General features: G+C 47.9%; 1 protein-coding gene across 1 annotated transcript in view; it reads right to left on the bottom strand.

The window, feature by feature from the left end:
• The window catches only part of SDC1 (syndecan 1), a 28,572-nt gene extending 21,556 nt beyond the window's left edge, over positions 1-7,016 (bottom strand). Inside the window, exon 1 of the mRNA XM_036748382.1 lies at positions 6,589-7,016. Coding sequence (XP_036604277.1) covers positions 6,589-6,657 — 69 coding nt within the window. The 5' untranslated portion in view covers positions 6,658-7,016. The remainder of the gene's footprint in view (positions 1-6,588) is intronic.
• Between the last annotated feature and the right edge of the window lie 16,307 nt (positions 7,017-23,323).

The following is a 23,323-nucleotide window of genomic DNA, read 5'->3' as shown; positions in this document are numbered from 1 at the left end:
CAACCTTTGTTGGGCAGATGGGGAAATGGAGAGCCAGGAGCAGAACGGATTTGCTTCATATCACACACAGAGCAGGCCCTGGTCTCCTGCCCACCCCCACTGTATCACCAGCCATCTCCCTCCTCTCAGTCCGGGTTCCAGCAGCCTCTATGAATCCACAGGAAAGCCACACCTGGGGATTTAACTATGGGAATCTCTCCCGGGTCTCTCCCAGCACACACAGCCCCACTTCCTTCCCTGGGGCCCACACCTGGGTGAGTCACCCCCAGGAAGGAGGAAGGGCCAAATACCTAGCATTAGGCAGCCATCGAGGCCTTAACAGAGAGGCCTGACAGGGGAAGGAAATAGGAATGGAAAGAAGAGGCAGATGTGCCACAGCTAGACAGGGGTCAACAGCAGAGTCCCCCAGCTAAAAGATGGTCAAGCTGCCCTCTAGCCCCTAAGCTGGCCATGGATGTGGACCTCCAGACCGCCCCCAACCAGGGCCTCATCTCTGGGGACAGGGCCCGGGGGAATGGGCTCTCCATTTGAGGCTCAGGGAGGGAGAGGGAGCCGTGATTCTGCCTGCATTCAAACCCAGGTCTAAACTCCAAATCCATGAAACCTCTCTGTGTGGTCCAGTGGGTCCCCCAATCTCTCCCCATTCCCTTCCCCCACCTCCATACAAACCTGCTCCTTCCTTCTCTCCTAACATCCTCAGCCCTGCTTTGAGCCAGCCCCCAGAGTGGGTGCTGGGCCTGCCCTCAGGGAGATTCAAGCTCTCTCTGACCCCTCCCCATTCTGCAGGGCCCAATCTGACTGTCTGACCTTGGAGGGCCAGGGACACATCACACAGACCCTGCCACCTTCCATGTTGGCTGGGACTAGAGCAAGCTCCTGGAGAGCAGGAGCCACAGCTTCTCCTGCCCGCCCCCCCCCACCCCATGTTTGGCACATTCGAGGTGCTCAAGACTCCAGAAACCTCCTCCAGAGGCAGCAAGCTGGACCTATAGTCAGCAACATCCACATTCAAATCCTGTCTCTGACTCTCATGGAGTGACCCAGGGCCAGTTGTGGGATCAGAGAAGGACCTCAAGGAAACATCCTCATTTTACAGGTGAGGGAACTGAGGGCCAGAGAGAGACCTGCTCACGCTATGCAGGTAGAATGGACAGAGAGTTTCCAGATGAACAGAGGCAGGCCGACTTCCCCCCTCCCTGGCAGCTCTCAAGCTAAAACCCGTGACCATTTGTCAAGTGTGTGGGAGGATTTGAACTCAGGCCTTCTCTGACCACAGCACAGTGCCTCTAAAGTCCCTTCCCCAGTCTGAGACTCAGTTTTTCCACCTGTAGGACAGGGAGAATAATAGCATTTCCCCTGAGAATGGCTGTAAACATTGGAGGTCACAGAACATAACTATCATCATCATTATCATGGAAAGAACCATGATGGCAGAGGTGAGAGGCCTAGATCCTGACCCCAGCCCCGTTCTTTACCAGCTGGGCAACCCTGGGCTCTCAGTTTATTCTTCTGGACAAAGGCAATAAGACCCTTTGCACTGCCCACTCTCCCCCTACACCAGGGCTGTGGCAGGAGGGGAAGGGGCTGCACAAGGCCCAATCACTGTCCGGCTGGTCTGCATTATCCCTCTAACTCCAGGGGGCTCCTACTGAGCCCTCTACCTCCCAATCAATCAATCTATAAACATATATTAAATACCTACTATATGCCAGGGTAGGAAAGGACTGTAAATCATTTTTAGTCTTGTTAGTGGGGGAGAAAGCAGGGGCTGGAATGAGGAGGGGAATATCACACTGGACCGAAGACCAAGTCTACCTCCCCCATCCCTAGCCTGGCTCAGGAACCCGGGCAGAGCTGACAAGCACATGGGCTCCCCTTTCCCAGTCATGAGTGCCAGCCTGGTGTAACCTAGGATTCCCGTGCCCAGCACCCTTTTGTGGGGTGGCATGGCCTTCCTCAATCCCTGCTCAATCCAGCCAGGTACCTGCCCTGCCCTTCACCCCCACCCCGACTTCTTAGAGCAAGGCCCAAGCAGACATGACCAGGAAGCTAGCACACACGAGACCCAGGTTCTCTGCCTCTATATTGTTTGCCCCAAGATCTCCCAGATGGACCATGAAAAGGCAAGACAGGAAGCAGGAAATCATTACCATGGGGAGAAACCAAGACTTTCCCTTTCAATGGTCAAAGTGGTTCAGAAGCCAGTCTAGCATGCCTCCCCATGACAGAGTGGGCTAAGGCCACCCTCCATCCCAGCTGGGCTGAAGGAGACGTCTAACCCTCGCAAGGAGCCCCTGTCCCCCACTTCCCTGGCTTCCACAGCAGCTCATGGACGGTTTCCATTCATCGGTACAAAACAGTGTGGAACATGGCCACAGGGGGTATCCATCATCCCCGTCCCCCAGATCCAGGCAGGAAGAGAGGGAGGTGGGCACAAGAGTCACCCCAGTTGTTAACATCTGCTGGAAATTACTTGAAATTGTGCACATGCTTGGGGTTTGCTTATCTGTAGAGGTGTTATCTCGGGAGAGTGTAAGCTTCAGGAGGGCAGGAACAAGTTGGCCCCTGGCCTAGCGCTTGGCACACAGTCAGCATTAATTCAACGATTGTTGGGTGGATTTGAATTTTCTTGTAAGAAAAAATGGGGACATAAAGGCTGGCAATCTACCGCAGACACTTTGTATCTCTGTGATTGACATTGAAGGGGGTGGGCCTTGTAGAAAAAACCCTAGATAGGCTCCAAAGACATAGGTTTGAATCCTCAGGACCTTGGGGAGCTCCTTTTCCTGCCCTCCCCTTCCCCTGGGCTGGGGAGAGGGGAGGGGAATGGCCCAAATCCATCCCTCCGGTTCCAAATCCCAGATTTCACCATAGCCGCTGGCCTTCTGGATATTCTAACACCTCCCAGACTTCCCATCTGGACACCTTATCTCCTCACGAAATTAGATCTAACCTGACATGGTAGACTGACTGGAGTTGCTTTGCTGAGCCCAGTGGTCAGACTAGCCCTTGCCTCTGACAGACCCATGTCTAAAACACAAGTCTGGTAGAGGCAAGAAATGGCCCCAAGCAACTAAAGATTGGACCGTGAAGGACAGCAGTGTCTCGTTGGCTCTCACTTCAAGCCTCTTTACCCTTATTTTAAGTATATTTCTAACAAACTTGATCTAGTTTCCTAAGCCCATAGTAGTGCAATAGCCTCGAACACACTGGTGATCCAAGCCTCAATGAGGAACCTACTGTGTGCAGAGCACCACACGCTGGCAACCCATTCAGGGAAAAGTGTGGCCAAGGCCTGGCATTCTAGGGCTAAAACTAGGGGGTCAAGCCCCATTCTCCACACTGGTTGGACTCCTGGGCAGCCAGAAGACTTGGCTTTCCAATCTGCCCCTCACTCACCAACTAGCTGCGTGACTCTCAGGCGAATCACTGTCTTTCTGGGCTGCCTCATCTTAAAATGAGAAGGTGGGATGGGATGGGCTCTTCATGCTCCCGATCTCAAAGCCTCCCTCTGAGTCAGAGTGGCACCCCCTCCCCCAGCCGCAGGTAACGACCAGAGAATGGCCAACCCAATGTGGCTTCCCAGTCAAACCAGAAGCCCGAGCCAAGAGTGACATCATCTCTGGAAAGCAGCAGAAGGCCAGGGAGCCAGCTCCTTCCCCTCCTTCCCCAGGAGCCTCTCCAACCATGCAGGGAAATGTCTCTACTAGTCCCCCATCATTAAGGGAGTCGTTTTTATGCCTCTTTAAAAAAAAAGGAAAAGGAAAAAGTTATTCTAGACCAAGAACTCATAGCCAGAAGTGAAGGCAAGATCAGAAAGGGGGACAGGCAGCCCTCAAACCTGTCCCCAGAGAGAAAGCTATTTCAGACAAACCTGTTTGATTCTCTTGGGGCTGTTTCCAGAAACCATTCAGTGGCCCCTAGTCCTTGCTGTGGGGACTAAGCACGTTGGGTAGCGTTCCCAGCACATTGAGAGGGGAGGGCAGCCAAGCCACCAGCAACCTTGGCCCTCTCTGTGTTGGCTTTGGGGCTCCCATCCCTCATCTGGGGCTCCCATTCTAAGGTCCAACCTTTGGGGTTCCACAGGTACCAGGGCAGGGGGCTAAGTACTTCCCACAACCCATCCACTCAGTGCCTTGGGGCTGGGAAGCACCATCCCTTAAACAGAGAGACAAAAGCTGACCATGATAACAGAAACGACCCTGGGCTGCCCAAACTGTTGGAGTCAGAAAGACCCAAATTCAAATCCTGCTTCAGACACTGTGTGACCCTGGGTGAGTCACTTAACCCTGTTGGCCTCAGTTTCCTCATCTGTAAAATGATCTGGAGAAAGAAATGGCAAATCACTCCATTACCTTTGCCAAGAAAACCCCAAAGGGGGTCATGAAGACTGAACAACTACTCTTTCAAACCTAAGCAATAGAGGGCCACAGCACCCAGGTCTTCCCTTCCTTCTTCCTCCCCTCCTCAAACAGACAGAAGGCTGGACTTGGAGACCAAGAGATAGGAATTCAAATCCATCATCAATCACTTGTCCACAGTCACGGCCCCCTAAGTCCCCTGACCACTTGGCTTCAGTGAGAACGATGCTCATGGACTTCCCTCTGCCTCCACACACACACACATAAACACACACACACACACACACACACACACACACAATCACACACATTTTCAGGGAGATCAGCCACCTCCAGTTGCAAGAGCCATTTGCCACAGAGAGGCCCAGGGGTCTCAAAACTGACCCATCATACCATGTTTGGCATAAAACCAGGTCATCCTCAAGCCCAGCTGCTATGTCTGTCCCATATCCAAGAGGCCCTCAGGTGCCCAGCTAGGGTGACACATGGCCCTGAGGTAGCCCCAGGTGGGGAGAGGCCCAGATGAGGCAGCAGACACTATACTCAAGCAGGGCAGGGCAAGCCAGGCCAGTCGCTGTAGCCAGCAGCCTGGGCCAATTTAGACAAACTGGCCTCCAGCCAAGCTCCAAGGGCTAGAACCTAGACACTTTCTCCCTGTTGGCCAAGATCATTAAAATCTTACTCTCACTCCAACATCAGGCTAAACCTCCATCACAGCTGACTCCTAGAAGCTGAAACAGATCTGGAGTATGTAGGTGTGGAAGGGCCACAGGGTACCAAGCCCTCCCGGATGGAGACTTGGCAAAGGTCACCCAAAAAAGTGGCCTTCAGTTGGGGGTGGGGCTCTTCACCAGGCTGACCACTGACAATCCCACTCCTCATTCCCCACCCTGATACACACATACACCTGCTCTCTGAGGAGCCAGGCTCTCTGGAAGAGGGGTTTAGCCCCCTTTGGAAACTCACTGGGCCTCAGTTTCCCCCATCTGTAAGAGGAGAGGTTAGACCGGGTTCTAGTTCTCATGCTAGAATCCCGGGGGGCCTGACTCCAGCTGTGTTTGGCAAGGAGGGAAGGTTCCTCGTCTGCTCTATGCCCAATGGGTCCACCTGGCGGCCATGTTTACAAGTCCTGCGAGGGGATTCCAAAGGGCCCCCATCCTGGCCCCGGGGCCTGATGGGCTGGTTGGGGGTGGGGAGGGGTGTTTTGCTTTTTGTTGTTAGAAGAACAAAGCCAGGGGAACCCTCCACCCGGAGAGCTCCGAGCGCTTAAGAGGCAGCCCAGTTGAGAAGTTTTTAGCTTTTTGGGGAGCAAAGTCAGGGAGACAGAAGTCAGGCTGGGAGAGGGGCGTGCTCTAAATAGGAAGGTGCTGACGGCAGAAACAACCCCCCAGGCACCCTGAGTGGAGGTGGGGCTCCCAAAGGCTCACCCGGCAGTTTACAGGGAGGGACCCGCCTCCTCCTCCTCGGCTCTCCCTGGCAAAGGGGAGGTGGGGGGGGCGCCCCCAGCGCACTGGTCCTGCTTCAAAGCCTGGAGGTTCAATGCATGGGTGAGGATCACCGGTGCGAACTGGGCCCAGCAGGGGAAGAGCAGAGCTGCACCCCCATGCCAAGAGCCGCCCCTTTCACTCCATGGGACAAAGTTACGGCCTGGGGGTTGCTCTACTCCACCGCTCCCCCACCACGTCAGCCCTCTCTCTCCAGGGAGACCACCCTACCTAAGCGAGCCCCAGCCACAGTGGGGGAAGGGGGAGTCCGAGGGGCAAGGAGGGAGCCCGCGGGCCGCCTCCTGGAAAACTTCCTGCTGCAGGAAGCAAAGGGAAAGGACGGCCGGGAACGGGACGGTGTTGGGGGGGGGGGGGGGACGACGACGACTGGCGCGCAAGGAATCCGATCTGCTCTGGAGGAGGCGAGCTCCAAGCCCGGGTCTGGTTTGAATTAGGGCCGGCGCAGGGAGGGGGGGGGCGGGATGAGGGCGGGATGGGCCCCGCGGCGGAGGTGCCCACGGGGGCCCGGGCTGTCCCCATCCCAGCGGCGGAGGGGCGCACACGTGCGGCCGTTTAAAATAATTGAATGGGGGGGCGGGGGCGGAGGCAAGCGGGGCCACGGCCGGAAAAGCCCCCTCAGATCGGACGGCGGGTGGGGGAAGGAGAGAGAAAGGGGGGGCCCCACGTGTCCCAGAGCACGCGCACACACACACTCACATACTCACACACACACTCACACTCACCGAGAGAGCCGGCTGCCCACAGAGCGCCAAGGCGCATAGCCCCAGCAGCGCCGCCGCCACGCCGGGCATGATGCTGGTGCTGCTGCCGCCGTCGGGCTCGGGACTAGGCTCAGGACTGAGCGGGGCCGCCGCTGCCGCTGCCGGTGCTGGTGCCGCTGCCTCCGCTGGGCTCTGGCTGGACCGGCCCGCCGCTGCTGGGTGCCCGAACTGGGCTGGGGCTGCTCCGACTGCCTGGTCGAGCTTCACTGGGCGGGCTCCGGCTACTGCACCCCTCGGACGGGCAGGAGATGGCCAGGGTGGGGCGAGGTGCAGCTGGGTTGGCAGGGCCGGGGGTTCGCTCGCTCGCTCGCCTGGGCGCCTCGGCAGGGCTGGCTCGCCTCCCAGCGCTCCTAATAAAGCCAAGGCGGAGCCGTAACTGTCCTCCGAGCTTCTGGCGCTGGAGCTGCCTCCCGGCCTACCTCCCTGCCGCCCGGGCCACGCCCCCTGCCCGCCCCCTCCCCTGACAGGGTCCGACCCTCGGCGGCCCCGCCCCCCCTGGCGAGGGCCCAGCCTCTCCGCCTCCTGCTTCCGAGGCGGGGCCGCGGCCGCCTCACCTGGCGGCCATCCCTCCTGCCTGGGGGCCCTGGGTCTTGGCTTGCTCTGGGTCACCGAACGCAGAGGTGGCGGCCAGGGCAGGGTGGGGGTATGGTCGGACAGGGGCATGGATTCCTGGAAGAGAGCTGTCCATTTCTCCCCATCCGGTCCCCCTACCTCCAGACCTATTTTATTTACTGAGCACTTAATGTGTGCACGTAGGCCCTCTGCCAGTCTGGGCGAGCCTGTATACCCCACACTCCGGGCACGTACCGTGCGCAGGAGACTTGGCTGAGAACCACAGCTCAGCCGGATAAACCAAGGACCCGCGGGATGTGAGCGCAGCACTCGGCTGTTCTGGCCTTTGTACTATCTGCTCTGCACCCAAGCGAACCCGGTCCAGACCACTAAAGGGTGCCTAGGCTGGCGGGCTCTAAGGTGGCTGGGAGCCTAGAATCCCAACTCTTACCTGATAGATGCTGAAACTGACCCTCAGAGGCTGGGAAAGACCCCTCCCCACCCCAAGCTGCTCAGAGACCTCCCTCGGGAGGGGTCCCTCCACCTCCAAGCTATTCAGAAACCTCCCTCTGGAGGGGTCCCCCCAGCTCACCAGAAACCCAGGTGCACCGAGACCTTCGGGCCTCCAGGCCTGGCTCCCTCTGGGGCAGGATGGCCTCTCCCTTCTGAAAAGATAAGTCACTACTTTGTCCTGAGGTGATTCCCAAGGTCCACCCTCCCTTTGTAGCCCCTCACTCCACCCTTTACTGATCCAGTTCTAAGAAACATCAGGTTGAAAGACTTCTCCCTTCTACAGCTGTCAGTCCATCAGCTGGTATTTATTAAGCACTCCAAGTTTTGGGATTGCAGAATAAGGCAAACGGCAGTCCCTGCCATCTCTCTCAAGCTAACAAGGTGCATACTGCTAGGTACAAACATCCTGCAGACAGGGCAAACTGGAAATAATCAACAAGGGAAAAGCAGGAGTGGAAAACAGGATCAGGAAAGGCTTCTTGTAGAAGATGGACTTCTGGTTAGTCAGTCAATACACATTTATTAAGAGTCTACTATGTTCTAGGTGCCTAAGCTCTGGGGATGCAAAGAAAGACACAGAAAGGCCCGGATCTTAAGGAGCTCACAGTCCATGGGGGAGACAACATGCAGACAACTGGGGGGACAAGAATGAGAAAGGATAAAGTGAAGGAAAGGCTCCAGAAAGAAAGACACTAAGCTTAGAGAGGACTGGGACAGGTGTGTTCCAGAAAGGGAGCCTTTGGCTGGGCCTGAAGGATGCCTGGAGGCAGAGAGAGAGAGAAAGAGAGAGGAATCAGAGCATCCCATGCCCAGGGACCAGTCAGTGCAAATGCTCTGAGCCAGGAGATGTGGCCAGTGACCCTGGAGATCAGAATAAGCTGGGAAAGTGGGGACAGAGTTCAAGATGGAAAAACTAGGAGGAGCACATGGTAAGAAGGGCTTTGGACTTCATAGGATTTTATCTTAGATCCTGAAGGCAATAGAGAGCCACAGGAATTTAGTGGGGTGTGGTGGGGGTGACATAGACCTGAGCTTGAAGATCACTTTGATCAAGGGGGAGAGACATGTGGCAGGCAGACTAAGAAGCAGGATATTGCAAGGGTTAGCAACCTTTTCCTATAAAGAGCCAGGTGGTACATTTTAAGCTTTTTAAGCCAAGAGGAAAAATCAAGGATAGTATATAGGTACTTATATAATGATACAGAAAACACACTTCCACAAATTTTATGTTGATGAAATTCAAAATAAAAATAATAGTAATTGAGTACATTTTTTTGTAATTCAGGTCTACTAATGTGGTTGTTCAGTCGTTCAGTCGTATCTGACTCTTCATGACCCCATGGACCAGACAGAGCACACCAGGCCCTTCTACCATCCACTATCTCTCAAAGTCTGTCCAAGCTCATGTTGGTTGCTTCCATGACACTATCTATCCATCTCCTCCTCCGCTGTCCCCTTCTCCTTTTGCCTTCAATCTTTCCCAACATCAGGGTCTTTTCCAATGGGTCCCATCTTCTCATTATGTAGCCAAAGTATTTAAGCTTCTGCTTCAGTATTTGGCCTTCCAGTGAATGACCTGAATTAATTTCTTTAAGTATTGACTGATTTGATCTCCTTGTTGTCCAAGGGATTCTCAAGGGCATCTCTTTCTGCTCATCTACTATGGGTAACTACATGGTTAGGATTAAAATTTTGAGCAGACTTAAAATGTTAAAGCTTTTGAGCTCAAATTAGACCACTGTGCTGCAGAACACAAAGTTAGACTCTCTAGGGATGAGTATTGCAAGAAAAAAGACTTCCAATTGTGACTTGGGTCCCTCTCCCACAAAGACTTGTTGTCTTAGACCTTAACAAAAGGATACTGCACCTTGAATTACTGTAGTTCTGAGGTCATTGAAGTTAAATAAACCATGTCTTGATCTCTGGAAGGTATCTGTTTAGTCCTGCTGGCTGACCACATAAACAGGTGCAAATAATAAGCTAGATGTTTCTCATGTTTGGGGGGTTTTTGCACACTGATGCTGTTTGTATAACCATATGACTTTATAATTATGATCTCAAGAAAGAAGGAATTTCTCCTTCATCTGTTTTTTGCAGCTGATATAAGAATGCAAGAAATCTCTAAGTTCCTGAAGTGTTTCTAGTACAGATGGTCTCATAAAGATGTGGCTGTTAGCATGTGTTTGTTTTTTTCTTTCTTGTAGACTACTGTGACTTTTCGATGTTCAACTCCACACTAGTCCTTTTCCAATCTTAAACCAATCAGTTATTCCATGTTCAGTGCTAACTGTTGCTTCTTGGCCTGCATACAGTTTCCTCAGGAGACAAGTAAGATGATCTGGTCCTCCCATTTCCTTGAGGACTTGCCACATTTTGCTGTGAACCACGCAGTCGAAGGCTTTCATGTTGTCAAGGAAGCAGAAGTAGATGATTTTCTAAAACTCCCTTGTTTTCTCCATAATCCAGTGAATGTTGGCAATTTGGTCTCCAGTTCCTCTGCTTCTTTGAAAACCAGCCTGCTCTCCTGGTAATTCTTGGTTCACATATTGCTGAAGCCAAGCTTTCAGAATCTTAAGCATCACCTTGGCTTATGTGTGAAATGAGCACAATTGCCTGGTAATTTGAACATTTCTCAACATTGCCCTTCTTTAGGATTGGGATGTAAACTGATCTTTTCCAACCCAGTAACCACTGTTGAGTTTTCCAAATTTGCTGGCATATTGAGTGCAGCACTTTAACAACATCATCTCTTAGGATTTTAAATAGCTCAGCTGGAATTCCATCACCTCCACTGGTCTTATTGTTAGCAATGCTTCTTAAGGCTTGCTTGACTTCATTCTTCAGAATATCTGGCTCTAGATCAGTAACCGGCACCATCTTAGTTACTGATGATGTTAAGATCTTTCTTGCATAGTCTTCTCTGTGTTCTTGCCACCTCTTCTTAATCTCTTCTACTTCTGTTAAGTCCCTACCATTTTTGTCTTTTGTCATGCCTATTATTGCATGAAATTTTCCCTTGATCTCTCTAATTATCTTGAAGATATCTCTTGTCCTTCTCCTTCTATTGTTTTCCTCTATTTCTTTGCATTGCTTGTTTAAGAAAACCTTCTTATCCCTCCTTGCTATCCTCTGGAATTCTGCACTCAGTTGGGTCTATCTTTCCCTTTCACCTTCACTTTCACTTTCCTTCTTTCCTCAGCTATCTCTAAAGCCTCGTCAGGTCACCATTTTTCTTTCTTGTTCTTTTTTTCCCCTTTGGGATGTTTTTTGTTACTGTCTCCTCTACAGTATTGCAAACTTCTGTCTGTTGTCCTTCGGGCACTCTGTCTACCAGATCTACTCCCTTAAATTTATTCATCACTTCTTCTTCATATTCATAAGGGATGTCATTTAGGTCATACCTATATGGTCTGATGGTCTTCCCTACCTTCTTCAGTTTAGGTCCAAATTTTCCAATAAGAAACTCACGATGTGAGTCACAGTCTGCTCCAGATCTTGTTTTAACTAACTATATAGAGGAGTGGAGCCAAGATGGCAAAGTAAGTCAGGAACTCAGTTGAACTTTCCCCAAATTCATTTCCAAACAACTATAAAATAATGCCTCAGAATGAATTCTGGAGCAGCAGAACCAACAAAATGATAGGGTGAAACACTTTGCCAGCTCAAGATAACCTAGAAGAAAAGTCTATCTCACTTGGGTGAAAGGGGAGCACAGTCCAGTGCCAGTGGCTTCCGGGCAAGCCAGCAGTGAGGTCCAGCAGTCCCTGCTGCAGCAGGCCAGCAGAGAGGTGCTGAAGCCCAGCACAGCAGGCTAGCAGTGCAACCCCACACATCCAGTACCAGAATCTTGGGATAGTGCCCCCTCCACCTCAAGAGCAGAGTCCAACTTTAATATAAAATAAAAGTCATAACACTGTACACAGTTACAGCCACATTGTACAATGACTAACTTTGATAGACTTGGCTCTTCTCAGCAATGCAAGGTTCTGAGACAACTCCAAAAGGTTCATGATGGAAAATGCTATCTACATCCAGAGAAAGAATTATGGAGTCTGAAAGCAGATTGAAGCATACTATTTGCTTTCTCTTTTTTGTTTTGTTTTGTTTTGTTTCTTCTTTCTCATGGTTCACTCCATGGTTGTAATTCTTTGCAACATGACTAATGTGAAAATATGTTTAATGTGAATGTATATGTAGAGCCTATATCAGATTTGATGCCATCTTGGGGTGGGGGAAGGAGAGGGAGAGGGAGAAAATTCAGAACTCAAAAGTTTATGGAACTGAATGTCATAAACTAAAAATAAATAAATAAATTTAAAAAGAAAAGTCATGAAGTAGGCTAGAAAATGAGCAAAAAAGAAACAAACAAGTTTCCTCAGTGAAAAGACCAGAGCTGAATATAAAATTTGACTTTCAAACACAAGAATCAAGAGAAACATGAAAAGGTAAACAAGAAAGAGAATTCATAAGGGACTTACTAAAGTTGAACTGTTTTGCTTACATTCCTAAATGGAAAGATGATGTGTGTAATTCATGAGATCTTTCTCAGTATTAGGGTAGTTGAAGGGAATACACACACACACACACACACACACACACACACACACACACACACATAGACAGAGGGCACAGGGTGAGTTGAATATGAAGGGATGATATCTAAAAAAATAAAATTAAAATTAAGGGATGAGAGAGGAATATATAGAGAGAGGGAGAAAAGAAGAGACAGAATGGGGTAAATTATCTCACATAAAAGTGGCAAGAAAAAGCAGTTCTGGTGGAAGGGAAGAGGGGGCAGGTGAGGGGGAATGAGTGAACCTTGTTCTCATTGGATTTGGCCTCAGGAGGAAATAACATACACACTCAATCGGGTATCTTACCCCACAGGAAAGTAGGAGGAAGGGGATAAAAAAGGGGGGATGATAGAAGGGAGGGCAGGGAAGGAGGTAATCAAAAGCAAACACTTTTGAAAAGGGACAGAGCCAAGGGAGAAGATTGAATAAAGGGGGACAGGATAGGATGGAGGGAAATATAGTTAGTCTTTCACAACATGAGTATTGTGGAAGTGTTTTACATAATGATACATGTGTGGCCTATGTTGAATTGTTTGTCTTCTTAGGGAGGGTGGGTGGGAAGGGAAGAGGGGAGAGAATTTGGAACTCAAAGTTTTAAAAGCGATGCTCAAAAAAAAAAAGTTGTTTATGCATGCAACTGAGAAATAAGATATATAGGGGATGGGGCATAGAAATCTATCCTGCCCTACAAGAAAGTAAGGGGAAAGCTGATGGGGGGAGTGGGGTGACAGAAAGGAGGGCTGACTGGGGAACAGGGCGATCAGAATATCTGCCATCTTGGAGTGGGGGGAGGGCAGAAATGGGGAGAAAATTTGTAACTCAAAATCTTATAGAAATCAATGTTGAAAACTAAAATATTAAATAATAAAATAACTGTTAGGAGAAAAAAATAGAATTGGCCAAATGGAAGAGGAGGTACAAAAGCTCACTGAAGAAAATAATTCCTTAAAAATTAGAATTGGGAAGCTGGAAGCTAATGACTACATGAGACATCAAGAAACAATAAAACAAAATCAAAAGAATGAAAAAATAGAAGAAAATATGAACCATATAATTGGAAGAAGAAACAAACCACAACTGACCTGGAAAATAGATCTAGGAGAGAAAATTTAAGAATTATTGGACCACCTAAAAGTCATGATCAAATAAGAGCCTGGACATCATTTTTCAAGAAATTATCAAGGAAAACTATGCTGATATTCTAGAACCAGAGGGTAAAATAGAAATTGAAAGAATCCACCAATCACTTCCTGAAAGAGATCCCAAGATAAAAACTCCCAGAATATTATAGCCAAATTTCAGAGCTCCTGGATCAAGGAGAAAATATTGCAAGCAGACAGAAAGAAATAATTCAAACATTATGGATCCACAGTCAGAATTACACAGGAGTTATTAGCTTCTACATTAATGAAATAGAGGGCTTGGGATATGATATTCTGGAAGGTGAAGGAGTTAGGATTACAACCAAGAATCACCTACCCAGCAAAACTGAGTATAATCCTTCAGGGGGAAAAACATTTACCAAAATAGAGGGCTTTCAAGCATTCCTGATGAAAATACCAGAGCTCAAGAGAAATATAAAAGAGAAAAGAGGAAATAGAAATCATAAAGAATTCAATAAAGTTGAACTGTTTATATTCCTACATGGGAACATGATACTTGTAACCCCTAAGAACATTATCATTATTAGGGCAGTTAGAAGGAGTATATGTAGACAGAGGGCATGGGTATAAGTTAGATGATGGGACAATACAAAAAATACATGATTTAAATTGAGCACATTCATCACTTGGAAGGCATTTACAGAACTCATTTAGATTCTTGTCCTGTTACTTGCCATTCAGCATGCCATTCAGCAACAGCTATTATGCCATTCAGCTTAGCTAGAAGCTTTTCAATTGCACAGTGAATAGAATGTCAAACAAGGACATTTCTTTTGCACTGGCAGCAAGATCTGATCAATGCTGTTGGAACTGTAGTTTGAGCTCAGAAAATGTACCCAGTGCAATTTGGTGTGGAAATGGAGATCTCATTTCTCTTTTTAAATTTTAACAGCACAGGAAATGTGGCGAGCGTGACTCTGGGCCAGCCCTTGCTCTTGGGCTGAGCCCAGATGTTGGTAACTATGAATTGTATTGGGTCTGTCTGTTGATATTTGTAACTTGTTTGTATTTTGTTCTGAAGTTTGGGGTGCTGGTTTTGTTTTCCCCCGAACTAAATGAATGTCCTAAAGTTCAGGGTGCTGGCTGTTTGTTCCCCTGAACTATCTGAATGAATCTGTGTTTGGTCTGTCTGTTGATGCTTGTCTGTATGCTCCCCTGAACTAACTGAATGCTGGATTAAAGTAAGCTGGTCAACCTCTTCACCGTGCTTTCCTTGTTTAAGCTAATAAAAAGAACCTGTGCTTTCCCGGCATGCTGGCAGCCTCCTGGGTGCATCTTATGCCCCCACAGAAGCTGCTAGCCAGATTGTTAAAACAAATGTCTAAAACAGCTTGAAATGTGTGATTCAAATGTCAGTTGTCATCAGATTGGCTTCACTGCAGCCATAAATATATTATATATGTGTGCTGTTTGGCCTTGTAATTTTAGGTTGAATTCCTTAAGAAATATCAGGTCAGGGCATCTAGGTGGCACAGTGAGTAGAGCACCAGCCCTTAAATCAGGAGGACCTGAGTTCAAATCTGGCCTCAGACACTTGACACACTTACTAGTTGTGTGACCTTGGGCAAGTCACTTAACCCCAATTGCCCTGCTTTCCCCCCTCAAATAAAAAAAAGATTCGGGAAAAAAAAAAGCAAGTCAGGTCTCCAAACCATTCAGTCAGTATTGATAATGGTGGCTGACGGTGGTTCTCATTCAGAAAAAATTTCAATCTTGGCTCTGAGCTCAAAAAGCCTAAACTTTTTCCTCTTCTTTTCTTGTTTTGACATAATGAGTTTGCACTGGTAAGTTTTTAAAAGTTTCAGTACAGCAATATACATGGCAGTCGAAAGGCGGTCAGGTTATAACTGTGTCACTATAATTCATAATTCACCAAGCAACAGCAGGAACCAATGAGAAGAACCAAATGTAGTCTCTGTAAAAGCTGCTCCACTTGCTGCTGGAGCCTGAAAGTGGTCAGAGAACATATGTAAACAAATGAGCGTGGCTATGTTCCAACAAAACTTTATTTATGGACACTGAAATTTTAATTTCATATAATTTTCATGTAGAAATATTCTTCTACTGATATTTATTTTTTCCAACCGCTTAAAGATGTAAAACCATTCTTAGCTCGAAGGCCTATAAAAACCCCAGGGGCCATGATTTGCTGATTCTTGGGCTATTGCAATAGACCAGGTATGGAGTGATAAGGGCCTGTACCAGGGTGGGGGCAGTGTCAGAGGAGGGGAAGTATTAGAGAGATGATGCTGAGGTGAAACTGACAGGCCTCAGCTATTGATTGGATACGGGGGAATGAAAAAGAGTGAGAGGAATCAAGGATGATGCCTAGGTTTCAAGCCTGGGGGACTGGCAGGATAGTAGTGCCCTCAACAGTTACAGGGAAGAGAGGAAGTCTTGAGGGCAAAGATAATGAGTTTTGTCTTGGACATGTTGAGTTCAAGACATCTATGGGACATCCAGTTTGAGATGTCCAATAGGAAGTTGGAGATGTGGGACTGAAGGTCCGCAGAGAGGATAGGGCTTGGAGATGATATGTGAATCTACGGGAAGCGATGAGATCAGAAAGCGAAACAGCATTGAGGGAGAAGAGAAGAGGGACCAGGACAAAGCCCTGCGGGTCACTGAAGATTAGCCAGTGTGGTTTAGATAAGATCTAGCAAAGGAGATGAGAGGGAGATCCAGGATCAAAGGGGCAGGAACACCTAGAGAGGAGAGAGTGTGCAGGAGAAATGATTGGCAGCACCAAAGGCTGCAGAGAGGTCAAGAAGGACCAGAATTAGGAAAAGGGCCATTAAGAGATCACTGGTAACTTACAGAAAGAGAGCGTTTGGTGGAAGGATGAGGTCAGAAGCTAAACTGTAGAGAGTTAAGAAAAGAGGGAGAGGAAAGGAAATGGAGGCATCTGTTGTAAACAGCCTTCCCAAGGAATTCAGCCACAAAAGGGAGGAGACACATGGGATACATATATAGACAGATATATATAGATACATGGATATATGGATATATATATCCATCCATATATATATATATGGATGGATATATATACATATATAGCTAGTGGGGATGGATGGATCAAGTGAGTTTTTTGAGGATGGGGAAGACCTGGTTATGTATTTAGGTAGTAGGGGGAAGGAAGTGATTCAGTTTCCTGCCTGGCGTCAGTAGACTGTCCAGGTTTCACAGGCATACAACAGTGAGGTTAACACAATGGCTCTGTAGACCTTCGGTTTGGTAGTCAGTCTAATACCTCTTCTCTCCCACACTTTCCTTCGGAGCCTCCCAAACACTGGGCTACCTCTGTCAATGCATACATCAATCTCATTATTGATGTGTGCATCCCTGGAAAGTACACTACCAAGGTGAGTGAACTTATCCACCGCATTCAGAACTTCTCCATTTCCTGTACCCAATGGTTCCATGTACGGATGGTGTAGTGTTGACTGATGGAGAACCTATGTTTTCTTGGTATTAATTGTTGGGCTAAATTTAGCAAAAGCATCAGAGAATCTATCCATACTTTGTTGCATCTCAACCTCAAAGGCTGCATTGAGTTCACAATCCTCTGCTAACAGTCTACCAGCGCCATGCCAGGAAACTGAATCACTTCCATTTGAATTGTCTTAGGAAGATTCTGAAGATCACCCGGCAGGATGAGGTGCCAGACACTGAGGTCCTTTCTCTAGCTGAACTGCCAAGCATTCAATCTCTGCTTCAGAGAGCGCAACTCTGATGGGCTGGCCATGTTGTTTGAATGCAAAAGATAAGCGTGCCAAAAAAACTATTTTACGGAGAATTCACACAGGGCAAGCGTTCACATGGTGGTCAGAAGAAGTGATACAAGAACATTCTTAAGGTTTCTGTGAAGAATTTTGGAATAGATTGCATGACACGGGAGACACTGGCACAGGACCGCCTAGCAGAGATGGCGCCATGCTCTATGAGCAAAGCAGAATTGCAGTAGCTCAAAAGACACATGAGATACACAAACTCAGATATACCTCCATTCCAAACGTTCACACGGACTATTTGTGCCCGACCTGGGGTAGAGTTTTCCAAGCTCACATTAGTCTGATCAGCCACAGTCGGACACAGTGTTCCTTGACCACAAGATTGGGATGTCATTTTGGTCCTCTTTGAGGCATGAAGGACAACAACCAACCAGGGTGGTGGAGCTAGCAGATGGGGAGAGACTGGAGGAAAGTGAGAGGGAGGAGATGCCTGGGGAGGGGGGGCAGACAACTGGATGGAATGGGACCCCCTTGTGCACGTACTGGGGCTTTTAGAAGCAAGGGGAAGGCTCCCTTCTGCATGGGACAGATGGTGGCACTTGCCTCTTGGCCTTCTGCCTCAGGAAATTTTCACCCACTTTCTTCCCTGCCTCCTACCCTCTCACCCTCACCTGTAGCTCCTGACTTCCCTGGCTTCCTTCAAGCCTCTTCTGCCAGAAGCCTTCCCCAGCTCAGCTTGGCACTGGCACCGTCCTCTGAGATTGTCGCCTGTTTGTTCAACGTACATCTTACGCGCACGTTGTGGCTGGCATGTTGTTTCCCCTGTTAGGTTCCCTAAGAGTGGGGGCTGTCTCCTGCCCTGACATACATAGTAGGGATTTGGCAAATCCTCTCCTCATCACTTGTGCGGATGAGGGTGGGCCTTAGGCATTGTCAGGCTCTGGGAGTGAAGAGATGGCCAGCATAAGTGTCCTGCAGACTTTGCTCCTGGCACCCTCTTCATCCTTTCCAAATGTTTCCTGGCCCCCTCTGAAGCCCCAGAAGCTCCAGGAAGCCCCCTAACTCCCAGAGTCATTATCAAACATCCCTCCCTTCTTCCTTCCCTCCCTCCCTCTCTCTCTCTCCTTCCCTCTGTTTCTTTCCCTCCCCCTGGTACTCCCTCTTTTTTAAAAAAAATTTTCAATCAATGAGCATTTGTTTTCTCTCCTTCCCACCCTCCAGTTTAAAAGAACAAACAAAATCTTAGTCATGCAAAACAAATTCCCACATTGGCCACGTTGTAGCAACAATCTGCTAACAGCTGCTGTAGGGGTGTAAGACCCACCAACAACCAGCGCACAGAAAGCTGCCAACACAGGTTCTTTTGATCTGCTTTACTAAGGGAAGTAGTGTTAAGGGGGTTGACAACTTATTTCAATCCAACATACAAATGTCACTCACTTAGTTCAGGGGGAAAAGCCAGCACCCTGAACTTCAGAGCAAATACAAACAAATTACGAACATCAACAGACAGACTTTGTCTGATTCAAATCTCAGTGCATAGTTAACCTGGGTTTAACAAAGCCTGAACATCCAGGTTTACAAGCTGGGGGGCTCTTAACTACAGCTGCCCCGGAGTCTCCACATCAACACATCTCTGAGAGTGAGAGCTCCCGCAAATAGCTCTGTTCTCTCTTTTTATACACTCTTTAGCCGTCATCAAACGTCATCTGAGCAACCAGAACTCAGGCTCCTACTATTGGCTCTGTCTTAGCAACTCCCCTTAGGACCCCGAGGGCTTCATGCCCACATAGGTTTAGCACCTAGTAGATAGTGCTTTGGGCCTGGGGTTTAGCACCTAATAAGACTCAATCAAAGACACCCAACTTAACTGATACTGCACATATCCAAAACAATTGATGTCTCAGCCTGCCCCAGCCCATCCCCTCTCTGAGGGAGGCAGGAGGTGGGCCATTTGCTTCACCCTCAGTCCTCCATAGTAGGGCTTGTCACAAAGTCCATCAATCTGCCTTCCCAACTCTCTCCTCTGGACTTCCCCAAGCTGGTTGTCCTTCCCGGGATCCTTCGGGAAGGACTTTGGAATCCCAGCATCCCAGAGTTAGGGCTGAGAGGAGCTACAGCAGCAGCTAGTCCAACTCCCTCATTTCTCAGGGTGGGAAATGAAGGACAAAAGAGGCGAAGTGACGAGAGGCAGGATTCAAACCTGAATCTTCCCTACCCAAGTCCACTCTACCCACTCTACCGTCCTGTCTCTCAAAGATGTGTGAATTATGGAGCAGAGGTGAAGGAAAGGCAAACACACAGTCACACACACTAACGCACATTCATACACACATAACACTCACACCACACACATGCACACATGCTCACTAACACACACATACAACGAACACTCACACACTAACACAACATACATGCTTCTACTCACTAACACTTGTACACACTCATACACTCACACCACACATACTAACACACATACTCATACCACACTCATACTCACTAACACACAGAGAACACTCACACACACTCAACATTCACACTAACACATACAATACTCACATACACACTCACTAACACACCACACACACGCACACATGTGGAACACTCATACACTCAATACACACACACCATTCACGCACATACTCACTAATGCACATTCACACATCACACACACTCACTAACACACTCATACACACATAACACACTCACACCACACACATGCACACATGCTCACTAACACACACACTAACACACACTCATACACTAACACACTCATACACATACAATGCATACTCACACGCTAACACACAACATACATGCTTACATTCACTAACACTTGCACATACTCACACATGCTCTCACACACTCACACCACACGTACTAACACACATACTGATACCACACTCACACTCACTAACACAGAGAACACTCATACACACTAACACATACAATACTCACATACACACTAGCACATACACACACACACAGAGAATACTCATACACTCAATGCTCACACATACACACAGCACTCACACACATACTCACTAATGGACATTCACACATCATACACACATACACACACACACCATCCTTCCAGGCCAGTGGGGCAGAGCCTGTCGTCCCCATTCGACAGAGTGGAACAAGGTGACTCGTTTGCTCCTGAGTAGAGTGAAGTGGTGACTCACTGAAAGAGCAGGGATTTGGGGTCAGAGAACCCAGGTTCACTTGTCAGCTCCATGAATCCCCACCCGTGAGACTCTCGGCAAGAACGTCCTCTTTGGGAGCTTCCATTTTCTGCTCTATAAAAGGAGGGTCGTGGCTTACGTGGCCCAGCCTAGGTGGACCTAGAAAAGGAGGCAAGGGTTCCAAAGAACCAGCACCTTCATCCAGAACAGGTCAGGTCAGACTCAGCTCATGGTCTTTCTTTTTTCAGGGCTGCCAACCTTGTAGCTAAGGGTAGCACCACAGGCTGGTTTTCCTAGACTTCAGTAGCATTTTTAGAAGTCTACCATTCTTGTAGAAGAGATGGAGGGGTCTAGACTAGACTGTAAAACAATCAGATGGATTTGGACCTGGCTGAATGGCTAGACTTAGGGAAGTCATTAATGGTTCCACATCAGCTTGGCAGAAGGTCTCCAGTGGAGTGAATTGGTTCTGTCTTGGCACCAGCACCACTTAGCACTTCTAATGTAATACCCTGGAATAACCCTCCTAATTCCCTCCAGATGGCAGCTGACTGTTACTGTGTACGGTTCTGGGGGTAATCTTGAGGGCCTAGACTCTTAGTACTGTCTCTTATGAGCCCCCACTGGTGTGCTTGCCATTAACATTAGCCAGCCAGATTATCATTTGCCTTAGCACAGTACCTGGCACATAGCAGGCATTTAATAAATGTTTGTTGATTGAGAAAAGGGCATTTATTAATATATTGATAGTAAGAAAACAAGCATCTCCTCAAAGTACTGGAGCACACTCTCCTTCAAATACACATGGGTCCTTGGGAAGACTGGGCACACGCTTAAAGTGATGGAGAATGCATGTGGCCAGTGGATAAAGCCACAATTCCTGATTGCCAGAAAGCCTTTCTGGAGTACACAGTCAGTCTTCTTCTCGGCTGTGAGAGAATAATCTCCCTTGAAGCTACTTCCTCCCTTGGGTGGCTATTTTTCCGAATCTGTGTTTGTCCTTCTTCAGCTTCTCTCTGCTATGACTGAATGCACTGTTCCTTACTGGTCCTGAAGAAACTGAGGCTGAAAAGACTGGCAGCAAAGAAGGAAAATCATTCTTCCTACTCTGGAGTTAAAATGCACCAATGACACTTTGGGTTACTGAAAAGTTCTTGAATGCAAACAACAATCCCTCTAACCCAGTGCAGTGCAGTGGACAGGGCACAGCAGATTTATAATCCAGGTGATTCAGTCCTTAGAGGCGCTGCTCCTTCGAGCTCTGCTCAGTCGGCCTCCATCTGGTATCTGAGCCTAACTGTACGGACAAGTAACATTCGCCATAGTAGTAAACCAAGGAAAAGACTTCCAGGGGCTCTCCCACCTTCCAATGGACCAATCAGCTGGAGAGGATGACAAAGCAGTACTATATTCATTCACAAATTCAGGACTTGGAGCAGGAGAGTTAAAAAATGACACAGTCTACTGCATCAGAAAAAAATCATTTTCAGTTTCTGCCCACTGAAGTAAACATAAGATTTCTACTTGAAGACTGAAGTCCAACATTGTCCTCCAGCTGCTCAGTTGTCCTCTAAATGTAAACCAGGCCGTGAACATTTTCTGAGTCTGTCATGAGTAAGTGGCTTTGCCTGAAATGCCTTCACAGACTACAATGTATGATCTGACTTCTTTTCTTGCCCACAGAGAAGCAAAGGACTGGATATTTTGTGTCATTCCCTTGTTGCTGTCAGTCATGTCCAACTCTCCATAACCCCATTTGGGGTTTTCTTGGCAAAAACACTGGAGTGGTTTGCCATTTCCTTCTCTAACTCATTTTACAGATGAAGAAACTGAGGCCAACAAGGTGAAGTGACTCGTCCAGGAACTCACACAGCTAGTAAGTGTCTAAGGCCATATTTGCACTCAGGCTGATGAGTCTTCCTGATTCCAGACCCAGCACCCCATATATAATTGGTTTGGTATTTCAATATTTTATTTTTAAGAAAAAAATTCCCAGTATTTTATATAGAAATAATATTGCAGAAATTTAACCTGGGGTTGAATTTTTTCTGAGACTCTCATGATCATTTTGAGATGTTCATTGCTCAGTGTTATATGATGGGATGTCAAGGATTTGTGGCCATCCTTCTTGTGTATTATTCAGGGGTTTTCAAACAGACCAAATAATTGGCACTCTTTGGGAGGGAATCTTGGGCTATTAACTTGGGGATCTGATATGGCACAAATGTTGTTTGAAACACATTTGGCTGTTGGGGAAAAGTACAAAAATCTCTTTAAAAACACAAAACCAGAAAGAAAGCCTTCTAACGGGAGAGCAAGCACAAAGAATGGTGGACAGGAAGGGACACTTTGGTCCCCAAAGTTCCAAGGCTAATCGGTGGGATTGTAGGGGAGTAGATCGATTCCATCCGGGAACAATGGCACCGTTGATTTGGCCCAGTCTGTGGGTCCTAAACTGGGGTAGGGATGGAGTTGGGAGGAAGGGTATCTGTGGGCAAGAGGGAAGAGGACAAAGTGGTTGGGAAGGTGATGGCCAGAGAGCAGGGAGTGAAAGTATGGTGTCTGAAATCGTGGTTTGGTTGCTCAACAGGGATAATAATATCTCAACTAATACATCAAAGATGACCATTTTCAGAAGAGCGCTGTAACTTGGCAGGTGAAAAAGGCAGAAAGCACGTCCTGGCTACCCAGAAGGTGCGGATTTGTCAATTGTTCAGACAGGGCAGATCCAAGATGAATAAGAACTATCTCCCTAACAGTCCTGAAGAGTTACCTTTGCTTCCTGGAAAAGCATGATCACAATGGGTTATTGTTTCTCATTTAAGCATTTGCTCGTGCTCTTTTATGTGTCGGTTTGTTTTAAGTATTTCTTTTTTGGGAGAGGAAATGAATAGCTGTCCTCTATCTGGTATCTACTTCCTACAATGAGTTACTTTTTTCTAGAAGGCTCTCTATTAATCTCTTTTTAGGGGAGACCC

The sequence above is a fragment of the Trichosurus vulpecula genome, chromosome 3, assembly GCF_011100635.1.
Source record: "Trichosurus vulpecula isolate mTriVul1 chromosome 3, mTriVul1.pri, whole genome shotgun sequence".
NCBI classification, from domain to species: domain Eukaryota; kingdom Metazoa; phylum Chordata; class Mammalia; order Diprotodontia; family Phalangeridae; genus Trichosurus; species Trichosurus vulpecula.
The sequence above is the reverse complement of the archived record's forward strand: the minus strand, read 5'-3'. Positions and strand labels throughout refer to the sequence as shown.